The 23,042-nt window shown below is 41.8% G+C and overlaps 2 protein-coding genes across 2 annotated transcripts; both read left to right on the top strand. All coding sequences in view use genetic code 11, as the record gives it.

The window, feature by feature from the left end:
• Positions 1-2,436: 2,436 nt before the first annotated feature.
• EGR_00371 (Zinc finger CCCH domain-containing protein) lies at positions 2,437-5,777 on the top strand (the record flags this gene model as incomplete). The annotated part of the gene is made up of 6 exons (XM_024489620.1): positions 2,437-2,653; positions 2,689-2,852; positions 3,196-3,365; positions 3,833-4,237; positions 4,692-4,882; positions 5,401-5,777. The coding sequence occupies 6 exons, from the start codon at positions 2,437-2,439 to the stop codon at positions 5,775-5,777; spliced, it is 1,524 nt and encodes a 507-aa protein (XP_024356298.1).
• A 1,723-nt stretch (positions 5,778-7,500) lies between these two features.
• EGR_00370 (DNA replication licensing factor MCM8) lies at positions 7,501-22,728 on the top strand (the record flags this gene model as incomplete). The annotated part of the gene is made up of 17 exons (XM_024489619.1): positions 7,501-7,583; positions 7,918-8,235; positions 10,529-10,610; positions 10,810-11,089; positions 11,159-11,301; positions 11,600-12,026; positions 12,113-12,463; positions 12,639-12,808; positions 12,937-13,157; positions 13,423-13,701; positions 15,180-15,348; positions 15,427-15,591; positions 15,665-15,852; positions 18,237-18,466; positions 18,722-18,894; positions 21,133-21,395; positions 22,659-22,728. 17 exons carry the CDS (start codon positions 7,501-7,503, stop codon positions 22,726-22,728), a joined length of 3,612 nt encoding a protein of 1,203 aa, XP_024356297.1.
• Between the last annotated feature and the right edge of the window lie 314 nt (positions 22,729-23,042).

The raw sequence follows: 23,042 nt of genomic DNA, 5'->3' as shown, positions 1-23,042 counted from the left end.
TATACGTTGCTTCCCCGGGACTTTCCTGAAGGCGAAGGAAGGCATAATGCTCGTATATAAATTATATTTATCCTCATGCATCAAAGCTTGGAGGCTAAATGTAGGAACAAAGGCCTAAAAGCAGAGTCATTTAGTAAAGGACGGGATCAAACATAGTTTCGTGGTGGTAGGGTTTCGCTCTTATTCGGCCCTGTCACTTTGTTCTCACTTCAGAACTGTTCAGTTATATCTATCTGGATTCCATGTGACTAATAGAGAGGCAAAAGTATCACGTGATCACCCAGCAATAAGCAGCAGTAAAATCGGGATGGATAATCTTTAGGACAGGTATGACTTTCCCCTATCACCATTGTAGCGCCCGAGACTACCTTGAGGACGGGGACAAATGCATTATTAGGTAAGAATATCGGCTGTCAACGTAGAAGAGATCTGGGGCTACACCTCTATGTAAAGTTACAGAAGTGGGGGCCCAAATTGCCCCTTTTTTAGTAAATCTATGGGTTAAACAACCACCATATAACTCATATGGTCTGTAATAAATTATTCTGTTCAACTATTTACTTAACTGCATAAGCTTTATGGGCGGTGGAACATTGCCAAGCAATGCCGTTAGCTTTTTGCCTATTTCTTATAGTAAATGTTTGTCCATCCTAACGTGATCATTTTCACCCTTTTGGGATGATTTAGAAAAGAAAAGCACACTTTACAGTCAACAGAGGAAGCCCAGGCTTATAAAAGCTCTTATTTAATGCATTGGTTGTATGGCCCTCGGTTTTGGAAAAGGGTCGCTTTGTGTCTTGGCCATTGTACCTTTGTAGAATGAGCTGGCCTCTTGGCCATGTCAGTAGTCCCAGAACCTTTTGTACGTTGGATTTATATATGCGTATATTCTACCCAAGCATTATGTCTTCTTTTGTCGATAGGGAATTATCAAGTGGCTACATTTGCGTGCAGTATCCTGTTAAACCTGATTATGTATTGTCCACTAAAATTTCCTAAGTTAATGAAAGCTAAACATTTTTTACTCATTTATGCAACATTTGTCAAAATGAAAAGTATGGGCTGGTGCTAACCAAGGGAATTGCTTCTCCATTTATATTATTGGACCATCATAGCAAACAGCACATTAGTCCCATCGAGCACAGTGTCATTAAATGCTTGTGATTTTATTATTTTTTAATGTAGTTTTGAGCAAGAAAGCTTCCCATCCATAGACAACCGTGATACACTCTGATGGTGCCGTCATTCGGCTGGACCGATAGCCTCCCAGACTTTCATCTATACTTGTATAGCTTATTAGGACCGTAGAGAGGAATCTAAATGGTTTGTACTGTCTCACGTATTTCTGAGGTAAAACTGAAATTGCATATATTCTATTGGCTTGGTTGTTAGTTTAACGGTCTGTTTCGGTGGAGGGCCACTTTGACTTGGCCATTGTACCTCGCCAGGAGTGTCTGCCCTTGAGCCATGCCAATAGCCTTAGTACCCTTTGTATGCCGAATATATATATTCTGTAAGAGTATCATGTAATACGGTAGTAGTGGTTCATCCCTTGGCATTGGCGAGGCCCCACTTTCGTGCTTTGAATTAGCCCCCTTGTACCTCGCTGGGTGGGCTGGCCTTTTGGGCCATGCCAATAGCCCAGACACCTTCTCTGCGCTGAATATACATTTTGTCCTAGTATTTTGTCTTCTTTCGTCTTCAGAGATGTCTCGGGGCGCTGCAATAGTGCAGGTTCAAGCATAGCATAAACCAAAGGTCGTGGACTCACCCCTACTTATTTGTGTGATATGGATTTGTTGACGCACATCTTTGTAGTTCCTGTAGTGTACTCAGTGTGAATACTGAATGCCAGTAAAATATGTCGCAACTTTCACTTTGCGAAGCTAGTTGAGAACAACTATTAATTCCAACTAAACAGACATTCTGCACAAATAAAGGCGGTTAAAAATTTGCGTTTTGAGTTTTGTTTCTTTAAAAATAAATTCGGGAAATGATTTTATTATTTTTGTGGACGATGACATTGATGAACACACTTTACCCGCCCATCTCCAGCCTCATCGGGCATAGGCCTCTAGTTTCACATTCAATCAGTCGCCTTTATTTAACAATGCCTTATAGTTCCGAATTCCTGTCGGAAATAAAGGTTTTCTTTGTCAGTTTTCTTATGCTTTGTCAACTAGGAACTTGTTAAAGCGAAACTTAGTGAGCTTGGTGCCTTCGCTGATGAGGAATTGCCAGATTATATAACTGTCATGGTTGCAAATAAGAAGAAGCGCAGCAGCATGATCAAGGACTTGCAACTTTTTCTAGGATCTCAGACGGAACTGTTTACAGATTGGTAAGGCAAAGTTATTTTTGACGGCGTTTTAAGGCTCCATGGTATTCTGGATTCGAGAATCCAACAGAGAGGTATTTGTGGTGGTATCCTCGTGAATGTTTTGCTTAGGCTCCAGAAAAGATGTGATTAGTGAAAGATCGGGTTTAAAATCTAGCAAGAGTCAAAAAAAGGAGAAGTCGGGGCGGTCTTCACATCGTTCGGTGTCCTCGAGTAAACCGAGGAGTGCTAGATCCCGCTCTCCAGTTCAGTCAGTAAAACTACCGTCTGAAGAATCCATCGCAGCTGATGTAGTAAACGTTCAAACGGATGAAAGTACTACAAAGTTATTTATTAAGTCACTACTTTAGACGAATTTACTGAGGAAAACTCTCACTCCCTTCCCGGTGACAATAAACACACCGCAGATCAGAAACCAACGGAGCAACGACGGGTTGTAAGCACCTCAAGTCTTGGTAGCAAGTCCACTCAAAAGTCTTCTGAAGAGCTTCCAGCTGTCCGCTCCGTCGTTAAGGTAAATCCTAGGCGTTATATTCCGTCGTAGGTAATTTATTCTCACATTCAATGCTTTGAGAAGTTTACTGACTACTTGATATGTTCGAAATCAAGTTCTTAGTAGAACTTCATCATCACAGCCCTCTGTTTTGTCCTAGTAAAGCCGTGCTTCTCATAAGCTAAAAATATGATTATCTCCAGATCTACAATACTTTCATGTATTTCCTTTTTTGGGCTCAAACAATCATTTTGCAGCACGATGTTTTGTAACCACTTACTATAAACTAACAAAGTACTCATGACGTTTGTGGCGTGTGTTCCATGTGGCAGTACGCTTTACGTATACATCCCCGATGCTTTAGGTTTCAACAAATGCTCCATCAGCGCAGTCGAGCACCAATACGACAGCTAGTTCAGCAGCCGTTGGTGGCATGCTCTTGAAACGTGCAATGAATGAGGCTCGAGCCAGCACTGCTCAAGCTCAAGAACGACCTGCTGCCGTTGTTCGCGGACAGAAGCGGACTATTGAAAAGTGAGAAACCTTACCTTATTCCTCCTCATTTTTTAAAAAACAGTTCTTTTTTTAGTTGATGACCTTATAAGAGTTTTATTAAAAACCAGTTTTATCTGTTTGGTAATTAATGTTACCGCATTTATCGTACATTCATGCATTATTCACACATTAACTAACCACGTATATCAGACTATTCTTTTGTAATAATATCATATCGGCCCACAATTAAACATTACTACAAACAAATGTTACAAAAACTTGGGCTGTAATTAGTTTATGGCATGCGATGAATCATTCTCACTAATACTTCCTAACTCTTTAAGCGGATCTTGATATTCTTATTTTCATCTTGTTTTCAATTGTGTGGCACCTTTGTAAAACGAAGCTTTTTGTCTTTTTTAAAGGTACCTATGTATTTAAATTTCGGCTTGCATGGTGAGATTCCTCTTTAAATGACATTGGAGGGATTCCTTTCTTTCTTCTAGATCGGAGGTTGCTGCTATACCTCAGGAGAGGACGAAGGGGGATGTAAATGAGGCAGAGGAGGCGGAGGTGCCGACGAAGATGACGCGATTCGTTGTGACCATGGGTGAGGAGCCGTTGCTGTTGAAGCCTAGTGTGAAATCGCGACTGGGACCACGAGTAGTTGCGCCCATCACCGACACATCCAACAACGTCGAAATGCTTGACGCTCGTGAAATCCTCATTGCCAAGAAGTCTAAAGTCAAGTCGCCCCGCATGCAGATCATCCTCGGCGATTCCTTTGGGGAGGATGAGGAGGAGGAAGGGGGAGAGGGCATTGTTAGTAGTGCCAATGACGTCTTTGCTTTTGAGAGGGAAGGTGATGGGAAATCAGAGGACAAGAAACCTGGCAGAAGCGCTATCCCCAGGTGAGACTCTGCGTCTCCCATTTTGTTATTTGCGCATTCATCATAAAAGATCTCGCTGACAACTTGGTACTACAAAGCACAAAACGTTTGCGACTTTCCAACTAGTGCTAAATGCCGTTGATGCTCGAGGTAGTGGCGAAATATAGGCAGCATAATCAAATTCGCATTCAATCGGCATGAATCTCTTAAGTTAATTTTAGCTATAATAGCAGGCAGCGCTTCTCGGAAGTATTATGATTTCTGAGTTGTTCAATCTACATTTTTGTTAAAGTAAGCATAACCAACGTAGGCGGCTTGCTCACTCCTGAAACGTTCAAGGTAAATAGGTAGACTCTTAATAAACTTTTAAAGAACTAGTTTGCACAGTTCTACGTGCTTTTTTTTCATATCTGTGACTTGTGTACCCATCAAAACTCGCCCTATTAATTTTTATACTTGTTGCTTACTACTTTAGCTCCCTTCAGCGGTGCAAATATTGGCCTAATTGCCGCAACCAGGGGAATTGCCAGTACATTCACCCCAAGGAGGAGTGCAAGGCCTTCCCTTCATGCAGATTTGGTGATCGTTGCCTTTACATTCACCCCCCTTGTCGCTATGGTGCCCAATGCTCTCGACCTGGCTGTGCATTTTCTCACGCAGGACAGGGTATTTATCGTTTTCATTCTTCGCGGCTTTTTATCTTCAAATTTCAAATTCGTTTGCTTTATTTTGAAATGAGCTTAGGTGAATATGTTTTTGGCAGGGTAATCGCTTGACAGCTCTATCCTACGCTTCATGTGATTGTTATTTTGGTAAAATTCGATCCTGTCATTTGGCTTTCGAATCTTTTTTATTACTAATTTAAATGTGCTGCCTTTTATATGATATAAACTGGATATAATGCAGTAAAGGCTTAGAGTTGAATGCGTCATAATCTGCGAAAAAATGTAATTTATTTCTAGGCCTTTATTATCTATTTATTAACAAAAACAGGCAAAGGCTTTTGTATGTAAATATGATTAAAACAAAGGTTGATCAGTTTCAAAGGATTTATCCGCTCAGATCAGTTTTGCCACAAAGCTAGTATTACCTACCCCTAAATTAGCATACAAATTCAACTAAAATTAGAAGCTCAAGTAGTTTACTGTTCTAACAGCATCTACCACTTTGTCTCTTAATAACAGATGCCACTGTCTCACCACTCACCCCGAAAGTTGTGTGTCGCTACTTCCCTCACTGTAAGCTACCCGTGGGCACTTGTCCCTTCTATCATCCTCCTACGCCTGTGTGTCGCTTCGGCGCGACGTGCTTGAACAGAGGTACCACCTGCCCCTTCGCGCACCCCATACCGGCTGCGGGAGCTAAGGTCGGCCCCTTGACTGTGCCCGTGCCCTCAAATAAACTCAAGTGGGTTGCCCCGGGGAAGTCTGCTACTTGCGCTGCTGCTCCCACCACTGCTACAAAGAAAATGTCCTCCTCCTCATCGGAGAACATAATTCGAACCACCACCGCCGCAACCCCAATTCCTGCACAGCCGGTGTCAACTGAAATCTCCAGTTAACGCCCTCATCGTGAGTTAAATTGCATCTTGGAGTATATTTTTAAAAGTTTATTGACTGGGTTTTGCTAATTTTCTTACTCAATATACCGCACGGAAAATCCTCACCAATATGCCCTATGATAACCAAAGTGGTTTGTACACTTTTTTCCATAGATTTTATTTATCCATGCGTAATCGGGCAGCATTCTTGAAGTACTGAGTATTCATCATGCGACCCATTAGGTGGCTCTGCGTACTTGCCATATTGGGGCGTTGGTTTCGTTTAAAGTTCGTTTTTCATGTACATCTTCACTTCATTCCCGTGGATTTTCATCTCAAATGTTTATTCCGCCACCAAGAGCTTCAGTAATCCGTGGGTTTTGTTTAATATTTTGAAGATGCGTGAACTTCCATGAATTAGCACAAAGTTGGTTTAGTATACGCGAACACAAATTATGTTTCATGTGACATCTGCTTAAAATCAGTAATGCGCTCCCATATGTTTACTTTTAAAACAGTGGATGTTCTTTGATTGCCTCATGTGTAAAAATGATTTTTAAGTGATAAGCTGGAGTATTTTACTTTCAGTGGTTCGGCTTACTTGCTATAATAAAGTGTTTTTTTATTTCAGGTGTCTTCTTTTCATCGATTGTGTTGCTTCATGCCAACGAATCGATTTGCGTACGTATTTACAACAAATAAAGCGTTTTGTTAATACCATTAGTTGATCCATTAACAGCCACTCAAATCGAATGCCTAATGACATCCAAAATGCTAAAACCGCCTCAAGAAATAAATCGTATAGGGTCTCAAGCGATCCTGGTAACCGGGAGGTGCATTTATTGTCCTCCTAAAAGTCTACCTGGAGTGATCACTTCGCGTCTGGTAGCAGTCACGTCTTCCTTTGAGTTGGTTCTTTTTGGTGAATTCAGAGGCGTGGATATGGTGAGTGCTTGTGCGCTCTGCAGTTGGTAGCTGCTATTCTGTACGGTAGTAGGTCTTTAAGTTCCATTAATGCGGTGCGGTGATCTAATACCCAGCTCAGCTACGCGGGTACTTCACACACCGCAGGTTGTACTTCACTCTGCGTCGTGGGCTACGGCTATGCGAATAGTCTTTAGTTAGTAATTCAGGTAATCCTATGCCACTTTGGCTTGGGGGAGGCTAAAGGAGCTCTGGTGGCGTCTTGGCCCTGTCGTTTCAGTTAAATCTCCCACAGGTGGGGAGGTGTGCTAGGTACGGTTCAATAGTGGTGTCAATTCCCGTCGGGTAGGTTACTGAGTTCATGACTCGTGTATTTTAGAATGATCCAGCATACCATCTCATCAAACGTAGTGATTTATCAGCAGAAAATTTTGTGAGAATACACGTTTCAGTCTAGGAACCCAGAAAGTAGTTATTTCTTCCATCCACTTAAGTTTTAATAAACTTGTATAAGGTTTACTCAGGATTCTATTTTATCTTGCGTTTGATTAGAATTCCATAAATGAACGGTGTGGTGTGCATGAATAGGTATACTTTTTTCTTCCTGAAAATAATTCCCTGTGCTCGAGTTCACCGACCTACTCTTCAACTTTCTCAAACTTATGAAACAAGATATTTTGAAAGAAGAAAATATTTTCTTCTGAAAATTTTAAACGTCAGTCAAGTTCAATTACAGATACTGACGAAAGTAATGCTTTGTTTTAACCAGTTTTGAGTGTATCATGGTAACCAATAGCTGTTCCGTTTATAAGCCGACGCCATGTCTGTACATCCCCTCTCTCTCGGGTGGTTGGTTGTCCACGCACTTAGTGCGATGGAGATGCATCGAAGTGTGTTGAAACAGTATGGTTTGTTAATCTGGCATTGTTTCCGTCAGTAAATTAATGATATAGCTACACAAGCATACCGAGTAATGTAGAAGTCAAGTCAACGGGCTTTTAATGATCTGGTAGCCGTTTTGGGTGATAGACTTGACCGATGAAACTAGGCCATTGTAGGGTCTATACGAGACTCGTGGGGGGTCTTTCAAGACTCTTTTGGGAGTCATTTTTGGTCTCTCAATCTATTTGTGTTTTCTGGGTGTTGTTCTCCCATATCTCGGTAGTTAGGTGTGCAGCCGACGTAGGTTTAGGTGACAGCACTAAAGTAGCTATGTCGTCTCACACTGCCCTGTCAGGGGCCGTGAAGTCAACGGCTTTTGGCGAGAGCATCCATACTCGGAAATGCTGTTGTCCTCCGAAGTCGATTGGGGAGGGAAGGGGAATCCATGTCCAAGTGAGGATAACCAGACACGACCGACGACGTGTCTAGGTCCGTTGTCATTCGCCCACTGTCACCCATTTCTCCTGGTTGAGGGCACGTCGGGGCCACAGCATTCGTGCCCTTGTCGCTATCCTCACGATTGGTCCGTGTGCGTGCATTCAGACGGTAGACCCGAACGTCAGCCTACGCACAATCCACCTGGAGCCTTACAAATAGCGCGCTATCAGTTTGGGTGAGTTTTCTGGTTCTCAGAGTATAGTAGCACTCTTGACTGACTACTTTGATGCGTATCGAAGCGGCCTAGGGATACTCGATAATAAAAACAAAAAAGGCACCAAGCGATGTCGGTCACGCAGTAGTCATCGCCTTTCGATATGAAACATTTATTGTGAAATCTAGCCTATTCCTTATTTAAATGTGGCTAATTTGAGTTAGCCAACTCCTATTTGCCGTTCATCGAGGGGTCAGTGAGACAAGGTATCCTAACCGCTGGCATTAAATCGCTTTGTGAGCAAAAGGCTGAGTTTGTTAGTCAATCTCGAAACGGGGCGCATACCTCATGTTCATTTGGCACTTTACGCTGTCTTCAGTTGATGTTTTTTTTCCCATCGGAGTAAAAGAATAATAGGGAACTTAGAACGTGTGGTGTTCTATGGTCTTTTGTACTGTTTTTTAGTTGTAATCACAGTGCAGTACGTTTGGGTGGTGACTACGGAATGATTCTGAAATCGAAGAACAATGGAATCTATGCTAAGTTAGTTGTGGGATTTAGTAAAGCCCCAAATTCATCCTATGCCAAAGTAGCATGGAAGGATGTGTGTTACTAAAACTCGGAAGAGCTGGGAGACTATTAGCGTGCCCCAAGGACCGCGTTTCGGAGTAAAAGTACAGTCTACTAAGACTGCAGTGCTTGAATAGGCTAATATGATCAAAGTATTGGATCACTACATTGACTCTCCCCAGTCAATTTGCGTTCTCAATCACATCACACTTTGCACTTCAGGGTGGGGAATTTTCTTATATGTGAGAAGATGTCTGGGTTTTCGTTACCTTTTAGTCTTTGAACTCGCGGTTAGGGAGGAGTGTACTGTCTTCGTACTGCTTTACAATGAGGACGATTTAGTTTCCAATCTCTGGCCCCTAAGAGTATTAAACTAAAAGCGGGACCATTGAAGATACAAAAGGATTTGAAACAACTTGGTGAGGTCAGTGTTCTTCATCTCTCTCCTGGCTCTGTCTCCATTCTGGTGCACCCTGCCCACCTGTCTACTTGAGTTCCGCTCAGCTGGTAGGCACGTGGAAATGTCACTTCTCGTAGTTAACGTCGTTATTCTAAGTACCGTTTACAACTCCATAATGAGCTTTTCCAAGCTGTTCAAGTCTGGTGTCGCTTCAGATGTCAATAGCCTGCTTACATAACGTAGGGTCAGGGTAATTGGAGAAGGTGGAAGTCATTCTTGACCAAGCCATTAAATACTTTCACAGATTTACAAACCCACTGCTGGCATTAGCAGCGCAGAAGAGACCCTATGTCTGCATGTCGCCCCAACTGATGTAGCGCCCAGGGCCTTTCAAAGGTGTAATAAGCCACTGTATCATAAAGGAATATGTGCTGCTGGTGTGCAAGACGGCCAGGAAGTCGGTGGCGTGATACGAGGGCTGTGTCACAGAGTGGAAGTACAGTCTGCGTGGTCTGGAGTGTCGGGATTGATTGACCCACAGTTAAAAGAAAAATTAAGTCACTGGACCTTTTTTGGCAACGTAGATACGGGTAGCTGCCATAGGGACTCGAGTCAAAAACATGGCTTGCTTAAACATGCAGAGTATACAATATTTACCTGGAATTATCATTGCAAATTTGACACAGTGTGATGAGATACTACAGCAATCAGTAGTTTAAAAGACGTAAAGTCTGATCTTTCCCGCACTTCTTTAAAAGAACCAATTAATGTAATAGATTTTTAAACTGAATAAACTCGCAACTAAGCCCTGGACTCCAATGCACAAGTTTGTTTAATGCTGCTAAAATGGATCCGTTCTTCTTGTGTTTGGTTGGCTGCCGTCTCGATAACACAAACATCGTGTCTGGGTATTTGATGTTTTATTATGGTGAGCCATTATGGGGTAATTTGGTGCACATTCGGTGTCCAAATGTCTTAAACAACTTTTTTGCTTCAAAGTTATTTTCTGTATGCAAAATGGTTGCGTATCCCTTAGTTATTTAAGTCTGATTTCATTGAAAGTAAAAGCAATGGTTTGGATGCTACTTTATGAGCCGACAGCCTGAGCTGCTGTCGTTTCTTTCTGGTAGAGAGCGGCAGATGCACATTATCCGCTGAGGTCTCATCTAATGTATTAAAGATGCTCACCTTGTATGCTCCCGATGTTTGCAGGTGCTCTCGCATGCTGTTTTGTCTTTGCATGGTCGTGTGTGCTGAATGTTGAAACCTTGTATAGTCTCAGTAGCTCACTGATTTTATACACCGGATGTGTGCTTCCCGTAAATAATGCTTTTTTATTGAAAGCCAAACTCGAGCAAAAGGAGCAACTTTTGGCGTCTTCGCCGTCGCGGCGTCTATAGGGGCTCTTCCAACTCTACGCAAGTTTGTAGGCCGAGCACCAATTCATCTTTGGTTCTGGATGGTCCATCTGTTTTGAATAAGGAACCAGTTTTACTTGCTGCATGTCCTAAATCCTCCCCGTATCCTGGGTGGCTGTTATACTTTCCAGGGTTAACCTTTGAGTCTGACAGCACTGCGGCAAAATATACCAAAGTAAGCCCTTGATTACTCGCATATTTGCACAGATTCTTGTCGACTTCATTGAAACAGAGTGTCTCTCGGAGACACCCGATACCACTCCTACATTCTCCCAAATCAATTGGACAGCTGTGGAAGAGTGTTCATGCATTAACGTTGACTTTGAATCGCTTAAATCGTCATCGTTGTTGGCAAGAGAGATATCTGGCTGGCCTCCTGAACCCGACGCCAAGCAGATGTTTGACGCCAAACAGCTACTCTCATCGCTTGGGCTCGCCGTTCATACGGTAGCCACCAAAAAGTTGTATGGTATCTATGCAGATCCTTGTTAGTGATTTCAACTTTTATTTGCTTATCAGAGTCATTCATCACAGTTTGTCTTCGGTTTTATTGTAGTTAGTCCTAATGAGGAAGCGAAGCTGCCTTACATAGCTGCCCGTTTAGTGAATCATCATCTCTTAATTCCGATGCGCAGTTTGAGAGCACATCATCTTGGAAATCTTGTCTCTCTTCGTGCAACAGTTGCTAGACTTGGATCGGTGAGCTCTTGTTGTAACTTTTGCGCATTTTTTAGAATTACAGATTCGACCACTTTGTTGCAGACTCTGCTTTCGGTGTGCACTTTGTGAAAGTGAACAGGTTGTAGTGCTTGAAGAGACCGGGTGTTTTGTTAATCCGACAAAGTGTCCGACAAAAGGTTGTCGTTCAAAAATATTTTATCCTTTCTTCTCTTCACCATCCACACTAGTCATCGATACGCAAGTAGGTCTTATTTGTTATCGGATGCCTCCTCAAGTTATTTGAATTTAAACAAATTTTAATACATCCCTTACTCAGATAGTGCTCCTACAAGAATCTGATGAAGATGAAAATTGTTCGAACCATCAGTCAACGACTGGCCGGGTTCCACATAACCTCATCTGTTTCGTTGATCGAGACCTTGTTGACGCCTGTGTACCTGGTGATTTCGTCCACGTTTGCGGCATAGTTAGTCTCCTTTCAGCCACCTCCGATGCTACCTCCCTTTATTCTGCTGGGGTTCGCCGTCCATTCAGTTCTACACAGGAGGCGTCTGGCAGTAGGACCAATGTTTTCAACCTCTGCCTACGCGTGAACAATCTGACGAGAATCTTTAGCCGTGCGGGCGAAGGCAGTGACTGTACCAAAGTAACACAATGCCTCACTACTCGGCATCAGGATTCTTGCACCAACGAGGAAATTGCTGCGAAGAACCTGAGTAGTGTGAATGACATCCAAATTGCGGGTAATATTTCCTATCTTGTCAGTAGCTTCATGGGTTTTCTGCTTTTCTGCGCACCTAAAATGCATCCCCGCATTTCTATTCCTCAGATGCTCACTTTTCAGTAAGTGACCTATATGCAATTCGCGGAATTGCAGAGGAGTCAAATCTCTTCAACCTTCTCATTACTTCCTTCTGTCCCTCAATCTGCGGTCGAGAACTTGTCAAGATGGCCATTTTGCTAGCCGCTTTCGGTGGATCGGCAAATTCTTGGGGTCTCCGGGTGCAATCTTCACAAAAAACCGGTGAGAAGTCCCCAGACTTATCTATGTCCTCGGATGACGAGGGCGAGAGGGTCAGCGATACCTTGAGCGTAGAGATTGCAACAGCCCCACCTGGTGCCTTGACGATTAGTGAGGATGCATTTGTACGGCGTTGTTCCTCACACGTTCTCCTCGTGGGTAACTAGTCCTTTTTTATTGTTGAGTGCATTTTCCGTTTTGACGAGCCATTTCAATCTGATTCCAAGGAGAGTGGGGTGTATCTGGTTACCGGTTACTGTTCGCATATTTTACATTATTCAATATCAAAAGTCTGTTGTATTGATGGTCAGATGTTATTTCCTAAATATCTTAGGTGATCCGGGCATTGGAAAAAGTCAGTTGCTAAGGGCAGCCGCCAGTGTGGCGCCTCGAGCTGTCTACGTTTGCGGCAACACCACATCAGCTGCCGGTCTGACGGTGAGTGCCTGTCGAGACAATTCGTCCTTCGGCCTGGAGGCAGGAGCTCTTGTACTCGCTGATCAGGTAGCCTCTCGTTCATTCTTACTTGCACATGAGCTGTGAGTTTTTAGCACTCCTCAATGGGTTGAGATATGATAGCGCCTTTCTCCATCTGTCTTATTGCCTACATACCATGAAACGATACCCTCCAGGGCATCTGCTGCATCGACGAGTTTGATAAGATCTCTTGCGATCCGGCGGCACTTCTGGAAGTCTTGGAGCAGCAGACAGTTTCTGTGGCGCGTGGTGGCTACGTCTGCAATTTGGCAGCTCGCACTTCTGTCCTTGCTGCTGCTAACCCTGTTGTTGGGCATTACGACTCCTCCAAGACCATCTACGAAAATGTTCGCATTTCAAGATCTCTCATCTCACGGTAACTTTTCATTTCTATCTTCCTCTTTGATAAAACCCGTGGGCGTGGATTACTGGTCTGATTTCGTATTCGGCTAGTTTTAAATCTGATGGTATTCTCCTGTTAATTCGTGTTTTCAATTATCCTGGATATTACCTGGTTTTTCAATCTGGCATAGCTTTATACTAACGCATACACAGAGACATTGGTTTTTGACTAGCAAAGTGGCTAAGATGTCAACTGTCTAGTGAGTTCTAGACCTTTTGAAATGTTGGCTCACCCCTAGATTCGATTTGATCTTCATTTTGCCGGATCGGCCATCCGAGAACCTCGACCGACGTTTATCAGAGCACGTTCTGGCGCTACACATGGGCCAGCGTATGAAAGGGGACGGCATCGATACCATAAACTTCTCTGTCACTCTGAATGAATCTGACAGCGGTGCAAATTGCGACAATTTGCCCCTTGAGAACCGTTTACGCATTGGAACTAGCAACCGACGACTCATCCCTCCTCACCTCCTTCGAAAGTACATCACCTATGCAAGGGCCTATGTTCACCCTAGGTCAGTCGTTGTTCAACCCATGCAATGCTAGTAGCAGTTTTTTGTGTACATAGGGTATGTCCACTTGGTTAATTGTTTAGCCACAGAGCAAATTGACGCTGCCTTTATCTATCCTTGGGAATGCTTTGAAAATGAGTATTTTTAGACTTGTTTTGTTGCAATCGGAGGCATCAAATAGCTATCAACTGAAATAAGTGCTGAAAGCTTTTGAAATAAGTGAAACTATAAGGCAGCCAAAGTTCTTGTTTTCTTCCATTACTAAAAATTAAATAACTACAGTAAACCTCTCAAGCTATCCTTTTAGCAATCACTATTGCATTTTATGACCCATTCTTAAAGAGACTAGATTTTGCCGCAAATCCCACTTTTATGGACTATTTTGTCTCTAGGAGCAAACAACCTAGCTCTGGTTACTTTCGTTTCCGCCTCAATTTTTTTCCCTAACTGTCTATTTGGCATGTGATTGGCTAATGTCAATGAAAGGCGACAATGGGACAGCACTTCCTCCTATCTCATCATGAAATGCAAATCTTAGAGGCCAGTTTTTGTTTTGTTGTGTACGAGGTCTTGTACTTTTTTGTAAAACTGAGATAAGACTCACCAATGCTGACTGAATAGTCCTGGATGCTTCCGAAGGTGGATTTGTCCTTAGGTTTAATCAAGTGGATATATAGATCTCAGCCGTAACCGCCACTTGGCCTTTAGTTAGTGAAAAATTTACAGTAGAACACTGCCTGCAGCCTGTCGCACGCAAAGCAGTCTCGTGGGGTTGCAATAATGCGTGCCGTAGAAGTGGTTGAATTTTAGACCCATTTCTCACCATTCCTTAGGCAGCAAATAACGTATGTAAAATAAGCGAACAAATGAGCAATCTTTAAAGCTTGCGATCGACTTTCAATGCGTGGCACAGGACCCATCTCAATCTTCGCTTCTCAGTTGGTTCAGCTGTAAGCAAACCGTTTCATCACCCCCTTTAATCTCTACTGAAAGTTATCGACACCCTAGTCTCTAACTAATGTAGTCTTCCTAATGACCTAGAGTAGGAGATTTTTTGAATACGATACACTCCTCCCTGAGCGATTCGTAACAGAATCGGCCTTTTAAATACTCTCTGGACAATAGATTTTGCCATCGCACCTTCTCCAGATGCAATACAACAAGTTTTGGGGCTGAGCCAAACTCGGATCGTAAAGCAGACATGCTTAAATCACATTCATTAGGATCAAACGGCATTTCATGAAATGAGGATTCAAAATAGGAGGAAAACGGTAGAGACTGAAATAAGAGACAACGTACTGATAGATTGACGCATAGCTAGTGTAGATAAACGACCGCATTTTAGAAGTCCCAGCAAGTGATAGCAAGTCATTGCAGTCCTACTATTCCTAAATATACATAAATTTTTGGTCACCTGGTGTTGGGTATTATTTCAATATTACACTGTACTGGTCTGTGACACCTCTTTTCACGTATCTAAGGTTGACTCAGGAGGCAGCTCAGTTTATCCACGATTTTTATCTCAAGTTGCGAAAGCGTAAGATAGAGGACAACGACCTATTTCAGGTGACAATTCGTCAATTGGAGTCGCTCATCCGTTTGTCATCAGCCCGAGCTCGAGCTGAACTGCGTGAAGAGATTACTAAACAGGTAAGAAATTCTTTTCTTATCTCCACCTACCCACTCGCCGCATAAATGAGTAATAATTCTATTGTGAATTCCCCCTAGGACGCACGAGACGTGTGTGATCTCATGTTAGAGACGGGATACGGCACATCCCAGTCCCCAGGTTTAAACGGTGCCATTTCGGCTAGCTTCGTATCAACGAAGAAGCGCAAGAACGCGTCCGCTACAGGTGTTGCAGCCACTAAGTGTCTCCTTTCTGCTTTGCATGTGAGTGACTGCTCCCCCATTCCTCCCTCATCTTTTTTGGACTAGAATTCAATGTTAATTGCCAATGGTTTAGCGCGAAGCCTCTCGGCCGGGTGCGAGTCGTATCTTTACGACTCAGGAGATCGCCGGCATCGCAGCGCAAATCGGTCTCTCTGGTGATGATAGCATTCTCTACCAGCGTTGTACCCCAGGCGGCACTTTGAGCATCCTTATTGACAACTTGAACAATATTGGGGCACTCCTGAAGCGTGGAGTGGATCAGTACAGTCTCGTCTGATTTGTTTACTTGCTTTTCTATTCTATTATGGCAAGACTTTGTTGAGTCATCTTCGTGTACTAACGTTGTTTTGTGGGAATCTAAGTGTGTCCATGTAAATTTTGTGCAAATCAATACAATCGGCTTATAAATAGTGGTTTCACTACTACATGGGCGGTATCATGAAATACTGCCGAAGTTGAGGTTAACCCAGGGATTGTTTGGGCCAGTGATTGAGTGGTGGGAATCCCGTGACAATGATGGTTTTTCTCTTCAAGTATCGGTGTTGGAGTGAATACTCATTGAGCACTTTTTGATCAAAAGGAGGGGGTTTTGAAGGAGTAGCGCTGAATGACGGGGTTCGTAATAGGTTTTAGGAGGTAGAGATATATTTTAACGCCAGTGGAGCAGTATTATACCCTAGTACACTGGTGGTGGCGAGTCATGGCCACCGTTGGAGATCACCCAGGATGTAGGTGCAGCAATTTGATATTTTATTCAACTTCATTAGCATATGAGCTCCTGAAGGCCATAGCTGTGACATTTTGGCTCTCTCGTGTGTTTGCAGTAAGTGTTCTTTTGCACTACTTCGGCTTGTTACGACTACGGGGAGACTAGGGGAGCCAGAGTGGGATTACATGAGGGTAAGTTCTGTGATCAAAACACCACGCAGTAATTTATCCCATTCAAATGTTTTTTTCGAAATCAAACGTAATTATGATAACTGGAAGGTTAAGAGTGATAAGTGAAATGTCTGAAAATTTCCATAATTTATTTAAAATAACCAGTTTATTTTTCTTCACCAAAATAGTCTTTGGAAAAATGACCTGATTCTAACTGACTTGTGGAGTTTGTGTGCCACTTCGACTGCTATAAATTGCCTTATAAGTCTTAAAAAGCTGGTGTGCATTTTAACTTTTAAAATTCTTCGCTTTGACCTTGACAATTGCCCACGGACAGTTTTTATTGGCCATGACAGCGGGGCTTGGCACCCGCGTGCATTGGTCTTATACAGTCCTCTGTTACTTTTGGTGAGATTTCGAGTGGGTTGACCCTAGTGCAATCAGAGAAGTCTCAATATGGCCTACGTTGCTGTACCAGCCGTTAACTTACCAGTTTCACAGAACTGCTATAACCCTTCCTCTACCTTATCTAAGTACGGATATCGTACACGAAGACCTCCGAATTATTCTAAAGCTACTTTGAATCGAAATTACGAAACCTCTCTTGGTGCCTGGAGCAATGATGTCTTAGTGAATTCCCGTTATGGTAATCATCCTATCGATTCTCAAAACAAGGTATTTGTTCCAATAAGGTTTTTTCACTTTTTTTCCTACAATAGATTGGGTCCAACTGGAGAAATGCATTACGAACATCAAGACGTTTCTCTCATTCTGTTGATACGACACCCTTTTTCGTTTATCAGAATAACCACTCAGCTTTATTGAAGTACAGTCCTAAATACGCCGTTGGAGGCATATACAACAAGAGGACAGGTTCTCAGCCCGAGATGGAATCTGCATCACACCTATCCCATTCAAGGGATTCAATCTACGAACACCTGCGTGCGCCATGTTATGGAGTTTCAAAAAACTTGCCTGTATCCGGAAGCGCATTTAGTTTGCACAAATACTCACCACATCGAGAGTCTTTCAGTTATGCTAACCGGCCCTACCATTGGCGTAATTCAAAACCTTTTCGAAATACTTCTGGGGATTCGTCAGTTACACAGGATTGCCTAAAAGACAGTAGTAGTTCAACATTACATAATTCCCTTTTCGACAATTTTCATCATGCGCCTCGTACACATGTAAAGACTTCTTTTGATGACCGGTTGAATGATGACGCATTCCGAAAGGGCGATGTGATAGGCAATCGATATCAAATAGTTCAAGAGATAGGCAGAGGTAGCTTTGGAAAGGTTTACAAAGCAATGGACAATCAAACAGGAAAACTTTGTGCCCTGAAATGCATTAAGGACATATCGAACTTTAGAAAACTCGCAGATGAAGAAATTGCAATTTTATTGGCTTTATCGCAACAGGATGCGAATGATGAGTACAACTTTCTCCACTTGAACAATCATTTTTTAACATCGGATTGCACATTTATGGTTTTTGACTTATTGAGCGTAAATTTGTTCCAGTTAATACATCGCAATAATTACCGAGGCTTTGCTCCAAGGTTGGTTCGGAAGTTTGTTCGATGTATCCTCAATTGCCTCAAATTTCTACATAGGTGAGTTTAAACATCTAGCCCCCAAAATTATTCCGACAAAAAAATCAGTGCATAATTTTATTTTTTGCTTTACTGCACTCAGACTTTATAAGCACTTTATAACTTACCAATACTTAATCTGGAAGTTACCTTTTTCATATCTGCCTTTCAGAAACAAAGTTATCCATTGTGACCTGAAGCCCGAGAATATTCTTTTGGAGCGGTGTGGTTACACCAACGTAAAGGTCATTGATTTTGGTTCAAGTTGTTATATTGGGCAAAATGCTTACGCCTACATACAGTCAAGATTTTACAGGGCTCCGGAAGTTATCTTTGGCAGTGAGTACGAGGCACCAATCGATATATGGAGTCTTGGTTGTATAGCTGCAGAACTTTTGACAGGTAACTATTCATTTATGGCCATGCCTTCTAAAAAGTGGGTTTGGAGTTTGATCGCGAATCAAATCAGGCGAGGATGATGAAAAAAAAACACTCAGAAAATAATATTTTCACTTAATACTACGTTAAGTTTAACCAGAAAAGTGAATGTCTATCGACAGTCTTGGGCACACTGATGTTGAAGGGTGGCGCAAATAACAACGACAGCTTATGCTGCAAATCACCAGTAATTATGTATCTTTTTTCTCGTACTTATAGGCTCCCCACTTTTTCCTGGAGAAAATGAACAGGATCAGATTGCCTGCATAATGGAAGTTCTCGGTCTTCCACCAGCTAGTATTATGCGAAAAATACGAAGGCTGCATCACTTCTTCACCGCTGATGGTGTACCACGATACCTCGCCGAAAGAGCAGAGCAACTTGAACATCAGGTATTTTTGTGAAAATACCTTGAGTATGTCCTGAAGTGTGGCGACAGTAAATAATATTTTAGCGGTTCAGCTTTACATGGCACACCTGAGAACGAAATGCAGTATCAGTGTATTGCGTAGTTTGGATTTACAATCCACTTTCTTTTGATATTCCCTATAATCTACTCAAGAGTAGAGTAGAATTTGCTTGCGATTACCCGGAATTTTACCGATTGTATGCAGTTTTTTCGAGTCTCATGAAACAATTATGTGGTTGCAAAACTACAGGTTTCAAAAGCTTGGCTTCCATTTGTGGCCTCTCATGAATGCGCCTGATTTTAATTAGTTGCAGTGGCTTTCTCAAAGAGGACTCGAGATGAAATCTTGTTCACTAATACCTTAAGAGTTGGAGACCATTTGGAGGAGCAATACGCCATGTTCATTAAACGACAATTGCATCAATGACAATGGCAGTAAGCATCCTCAATACTTTTTACCTAAACGCAATTTCTGGGGTTTCGTCATGATTCAACCCACAATCACCACTTTCGCTTTAGGAAATTAATAAAATATCTAGGCTCTTTGCGAATAAGTTTTCAATCAATTTAAGATTCCGAACAAATTTCCCTCATTAGTGGATTTATTATGGAACTCAAACAAATGGTACAAGCTAACTATTCTTATTTTCTGATATTTCGGTATGCTGTTGTTTAACAGTGACTTTTTCGAATTCACCTAAACTTCCGCACACTGCACCCAAATCACAGTACCTGACTTCAATCCCCGTTCGAGTTTCAACGCTGTGTTTTTCGCGCGTATTTCGGCGATCCCTAGAGGAGTTAGCTGATGTACTTATGCAGATATAAGTTACCACCACATGTAAGATTCTGTTCCAACTTCTACAATTCTAAACTTACTGGGATAGTCGACATCAATCAGGAGGAAAGTGAGTTTTACGACAAGCGGAAAAAGCAGAAAGGCATAAACGATGAAAGGCCGTCCCACAAAAGTCGGGAGTGGCTCAACTGTTCTGCAGTGTCTGACCTAATTTAACTGTAAACAATTTGGCAAGTTTGAACCCTAGTACCTTTAAGGCAAATCCATCTGTTTTGTCTAATCATGCATCGTAAACAGGGGAAACACGAGTTGCAATCTGGAGTAGTAGCACATTAAAAGAAATGCTAAATAATCTAACAAAGATATCAAAATAGGAATAATTTCGTTAGAAACTTGTTATAGGTAATGAAACTGCTGTAGTGGTAACAGAGGACAAAATAAAATCTTAGTGTTTAGTTTCATTTCAATGTCATTGTTTTCCGTAGCACAACTTTTTTAGCTTATTTGGTGTCGAAGTAATTTTAATGCCTAAAGTTCCTCATACCAAGCAAATCAGTCTGCCAAACTGTTGAGTAAAGTAATTTTAATAGGGCTGTTTTCTATAGATGCAATACATTTCAAATAGAGATTGACGTGAATTGCTTGATAACACTGTACGAAGGCATTTTGTTACTAAAGTGTTCCACTGGTGAAGACGCAAAACTGTGCTGATTTGGTATCTTGGTGGGATTAAGTCACCTCTTGTTAGAATACTGTAGCTTTTGTTCCGGTTTCCAGCGTGTGAATCACAACCGAATGTCAAATGTTTCTCTTCTGTCGTGTTGATGAAGCTTTCCCCGCCCAACATTCGACTACTTTTCCAAAGTTCGCATAAATATGTTGACACTTTGCAGCCATACATGAAATCAAACTTAGTTTGGATCCTTCTTTGAATTAAACCGTAGAACACCGATTTTTTGCCACACTAGAGCATTTAAAAGCAGTGGTATTTTAAGAAGGTTTTCTATTAATAATCCTTCGAGAAGTTTCAAGTCATTTCAGTCTGCTGATATTTCAGCCTAGGCAATTTACTGCCATGTCGATTCTTCGGAACTCCGTTTGATGCAATCTTTAACTCGGTTTATGGCGCAAGAAGTCAAAGAAAGCAAATGGCAACGCCAAGTACCAATATTGGTTAAAACCATTTCTTTTCGGTTCATTCAACGAAGTTGCCTTTAGGCATTTTAATGATTATTTACTCAAAATTCGTCCTAACTTATGGTCCAGATTGTGTTACAGGACAATTACTGTTTGCTTTATGGTCTTAAAATAAGCAGAAATATGTATGATTGTTACTCACTTGTTACTATGTCACCAATACTATTACGTATAACACTTTGATATCTATATAAGGATTGACTTTGCTTTAATTTTAAAAATCAGGATTATCACCATCCCAAACGGATGAATCGGGCAGATCCAGGTGCTCTCACTCTAGAGATCCTTATGAAGAATTCTCTTGGTGAAGAAGACACTGAGCCTAAGCTGCTGGACTTCCTGTCCCGGTGCCTGCGTTGGGACCCGGCGGAACGAATGACCGCATGTGAGGCACTCCAACATCCGTGGATCCTCGAGGCGGAAGACCTTGCTCTTGACAATGGTGTAGCCTCACCCAAAGAGAGAGCAGCCCCTTCAACTGAAGAGTAGTAGGTTCAGCACGGATGTCTAGACTCATTGTTTGATTATTCTTAGTGGAATTAGGTATTTTCCCGCATTCATCTTAAGGAGATGCAGACGCATTTATAAATGCCATCAGTAAAGAATTGCATTTTTTTGAAACGCACAAATATTTCCCCATTGGGTTTAAATTGAAATTTTTCCATCATAGTTTTTATCAATAGGTTCGGAGATAAAATTCTTTAACTAAGATTTGATTAATGAAAACTGAATAGAAGCATAAGCCTTTTCCAATAGTTCTATTTTTTCCATTGCCTTTAATACCAATTTTAGTAGAATTTTTTGAAAATTCCTCCGCTTTATGCATGCCTGCTTGGTCTTTTTTCAATTATAGGTATTCCTGCACTATCCCACGCAGACTTTACCGCAAAGTCCCACAAAGTAACCAACCGGCAATTTCATTTCAATCCTGGTCATCTGATTTTGCAGGACGCAGTTACTTTTTGTATCGGTGAAGCATATTATTTAAGCTGGTTGCGACGAGACTGTTTACAGACCTCATCTTTGAGAGTATTCCTAAATAAATTTGGATCTGAAACTCGACTTTCTTTTTGCAACATCAATTAAAAGGGCAAAAACATTCTTGATATGCTTTAATACTGCTTTTTCTGTTCATAAGTTATGCAAGTAGTATGACTTTGTCTCAGAAAGAAGTATTTGAGCTTTAAACTTGTAGCTGCTAATTCCAACAGGCGTAGAGGTGCTGCACTACTATAAATGAACTACATACTGGCGTTTACAAAGTAAGACAATCAGTGACAAGTTAAATATGTATGTTTTGAGAATTTCCTGAGGTAGTAGAATTCAGGGGGGTTGCAGTCGAGAGGACTCCCTCCTACCTCTATCACATAGCTTGCCAAATTAATTCGGTAATCTACAAAAGGAGGAGTCGAGTTCAGAAGCAAGGCTTGGCAGAAACAACTTTTTACGCACAGATTCCTTTCTGTGCACGAAAGCTTTGAAATACCGCATACCACAGCAAAAGGCCATTGTACTATATGTCTTTCTAAATGAGTGAATGGATGGGGATATTAGAAAGGAAGACATGCGGTAGCACTTTTCGCATTCCGCATTAGATATGCTTTTACTTCTACATAAAACATTATTCATGAATTTACGATTTATATTATTCAAGTGTGCCTAGCATATCAATATACGGCAAATTCATGCTGTAACACACGCTTACAATGTAACCATAATGCTCTAACTGTTTATTAAACCCTCGGTTCTAGCAATGGAGCACTGAGGGCCTCCGCTATTCTACCTCCGCCAGACGGCCTGTCCACTAGGCCATACCAGTAGTCCCCAAGCTCTTCTTTACGTCAGCACATATTTTGTCCGAGTGTTGAGTCTTCTTTCATCTTTAGGACAGTCTATGAACGCTTCACTTATCTCATGAAACCTGTCCATGCTGCAATATGTGCACAGCTCTCTTTCTGATAGAATACTTCACTATCCCTAAAGTAATCCTTCAAAAGGCGTCAAATTTTAGAAGCTCTAATTTCATCTCACCCTCATTTTCTACCAGTTGGTTAAAGTTTGGGAATTTGAAACTGTGAAGCTTAAATAAGATTGTATTTGTTAATTTATCTAGTTGTTTGTAATAAAAACTCCAA

The sequence above is a fragment of the Echinococcus granulosus genome (genome assembly GCF_000524195.1).
Source record: "Echinococcus granulosus chromosome Unknown EG_S00001, whole genome shotgun sequence".
In the NCBI taxonomy this organism is placed as follows: domain Eukaryota; kingdom Metazoa; phylum Platyhelminthes; class Cestoda; order Cyclophyllidea; family Taeniidae; genus Echinococcus; species Echinococcus granulosus.
This window is presented reverse-complemented; position numbering and strand designations above follow the sequence as displayed.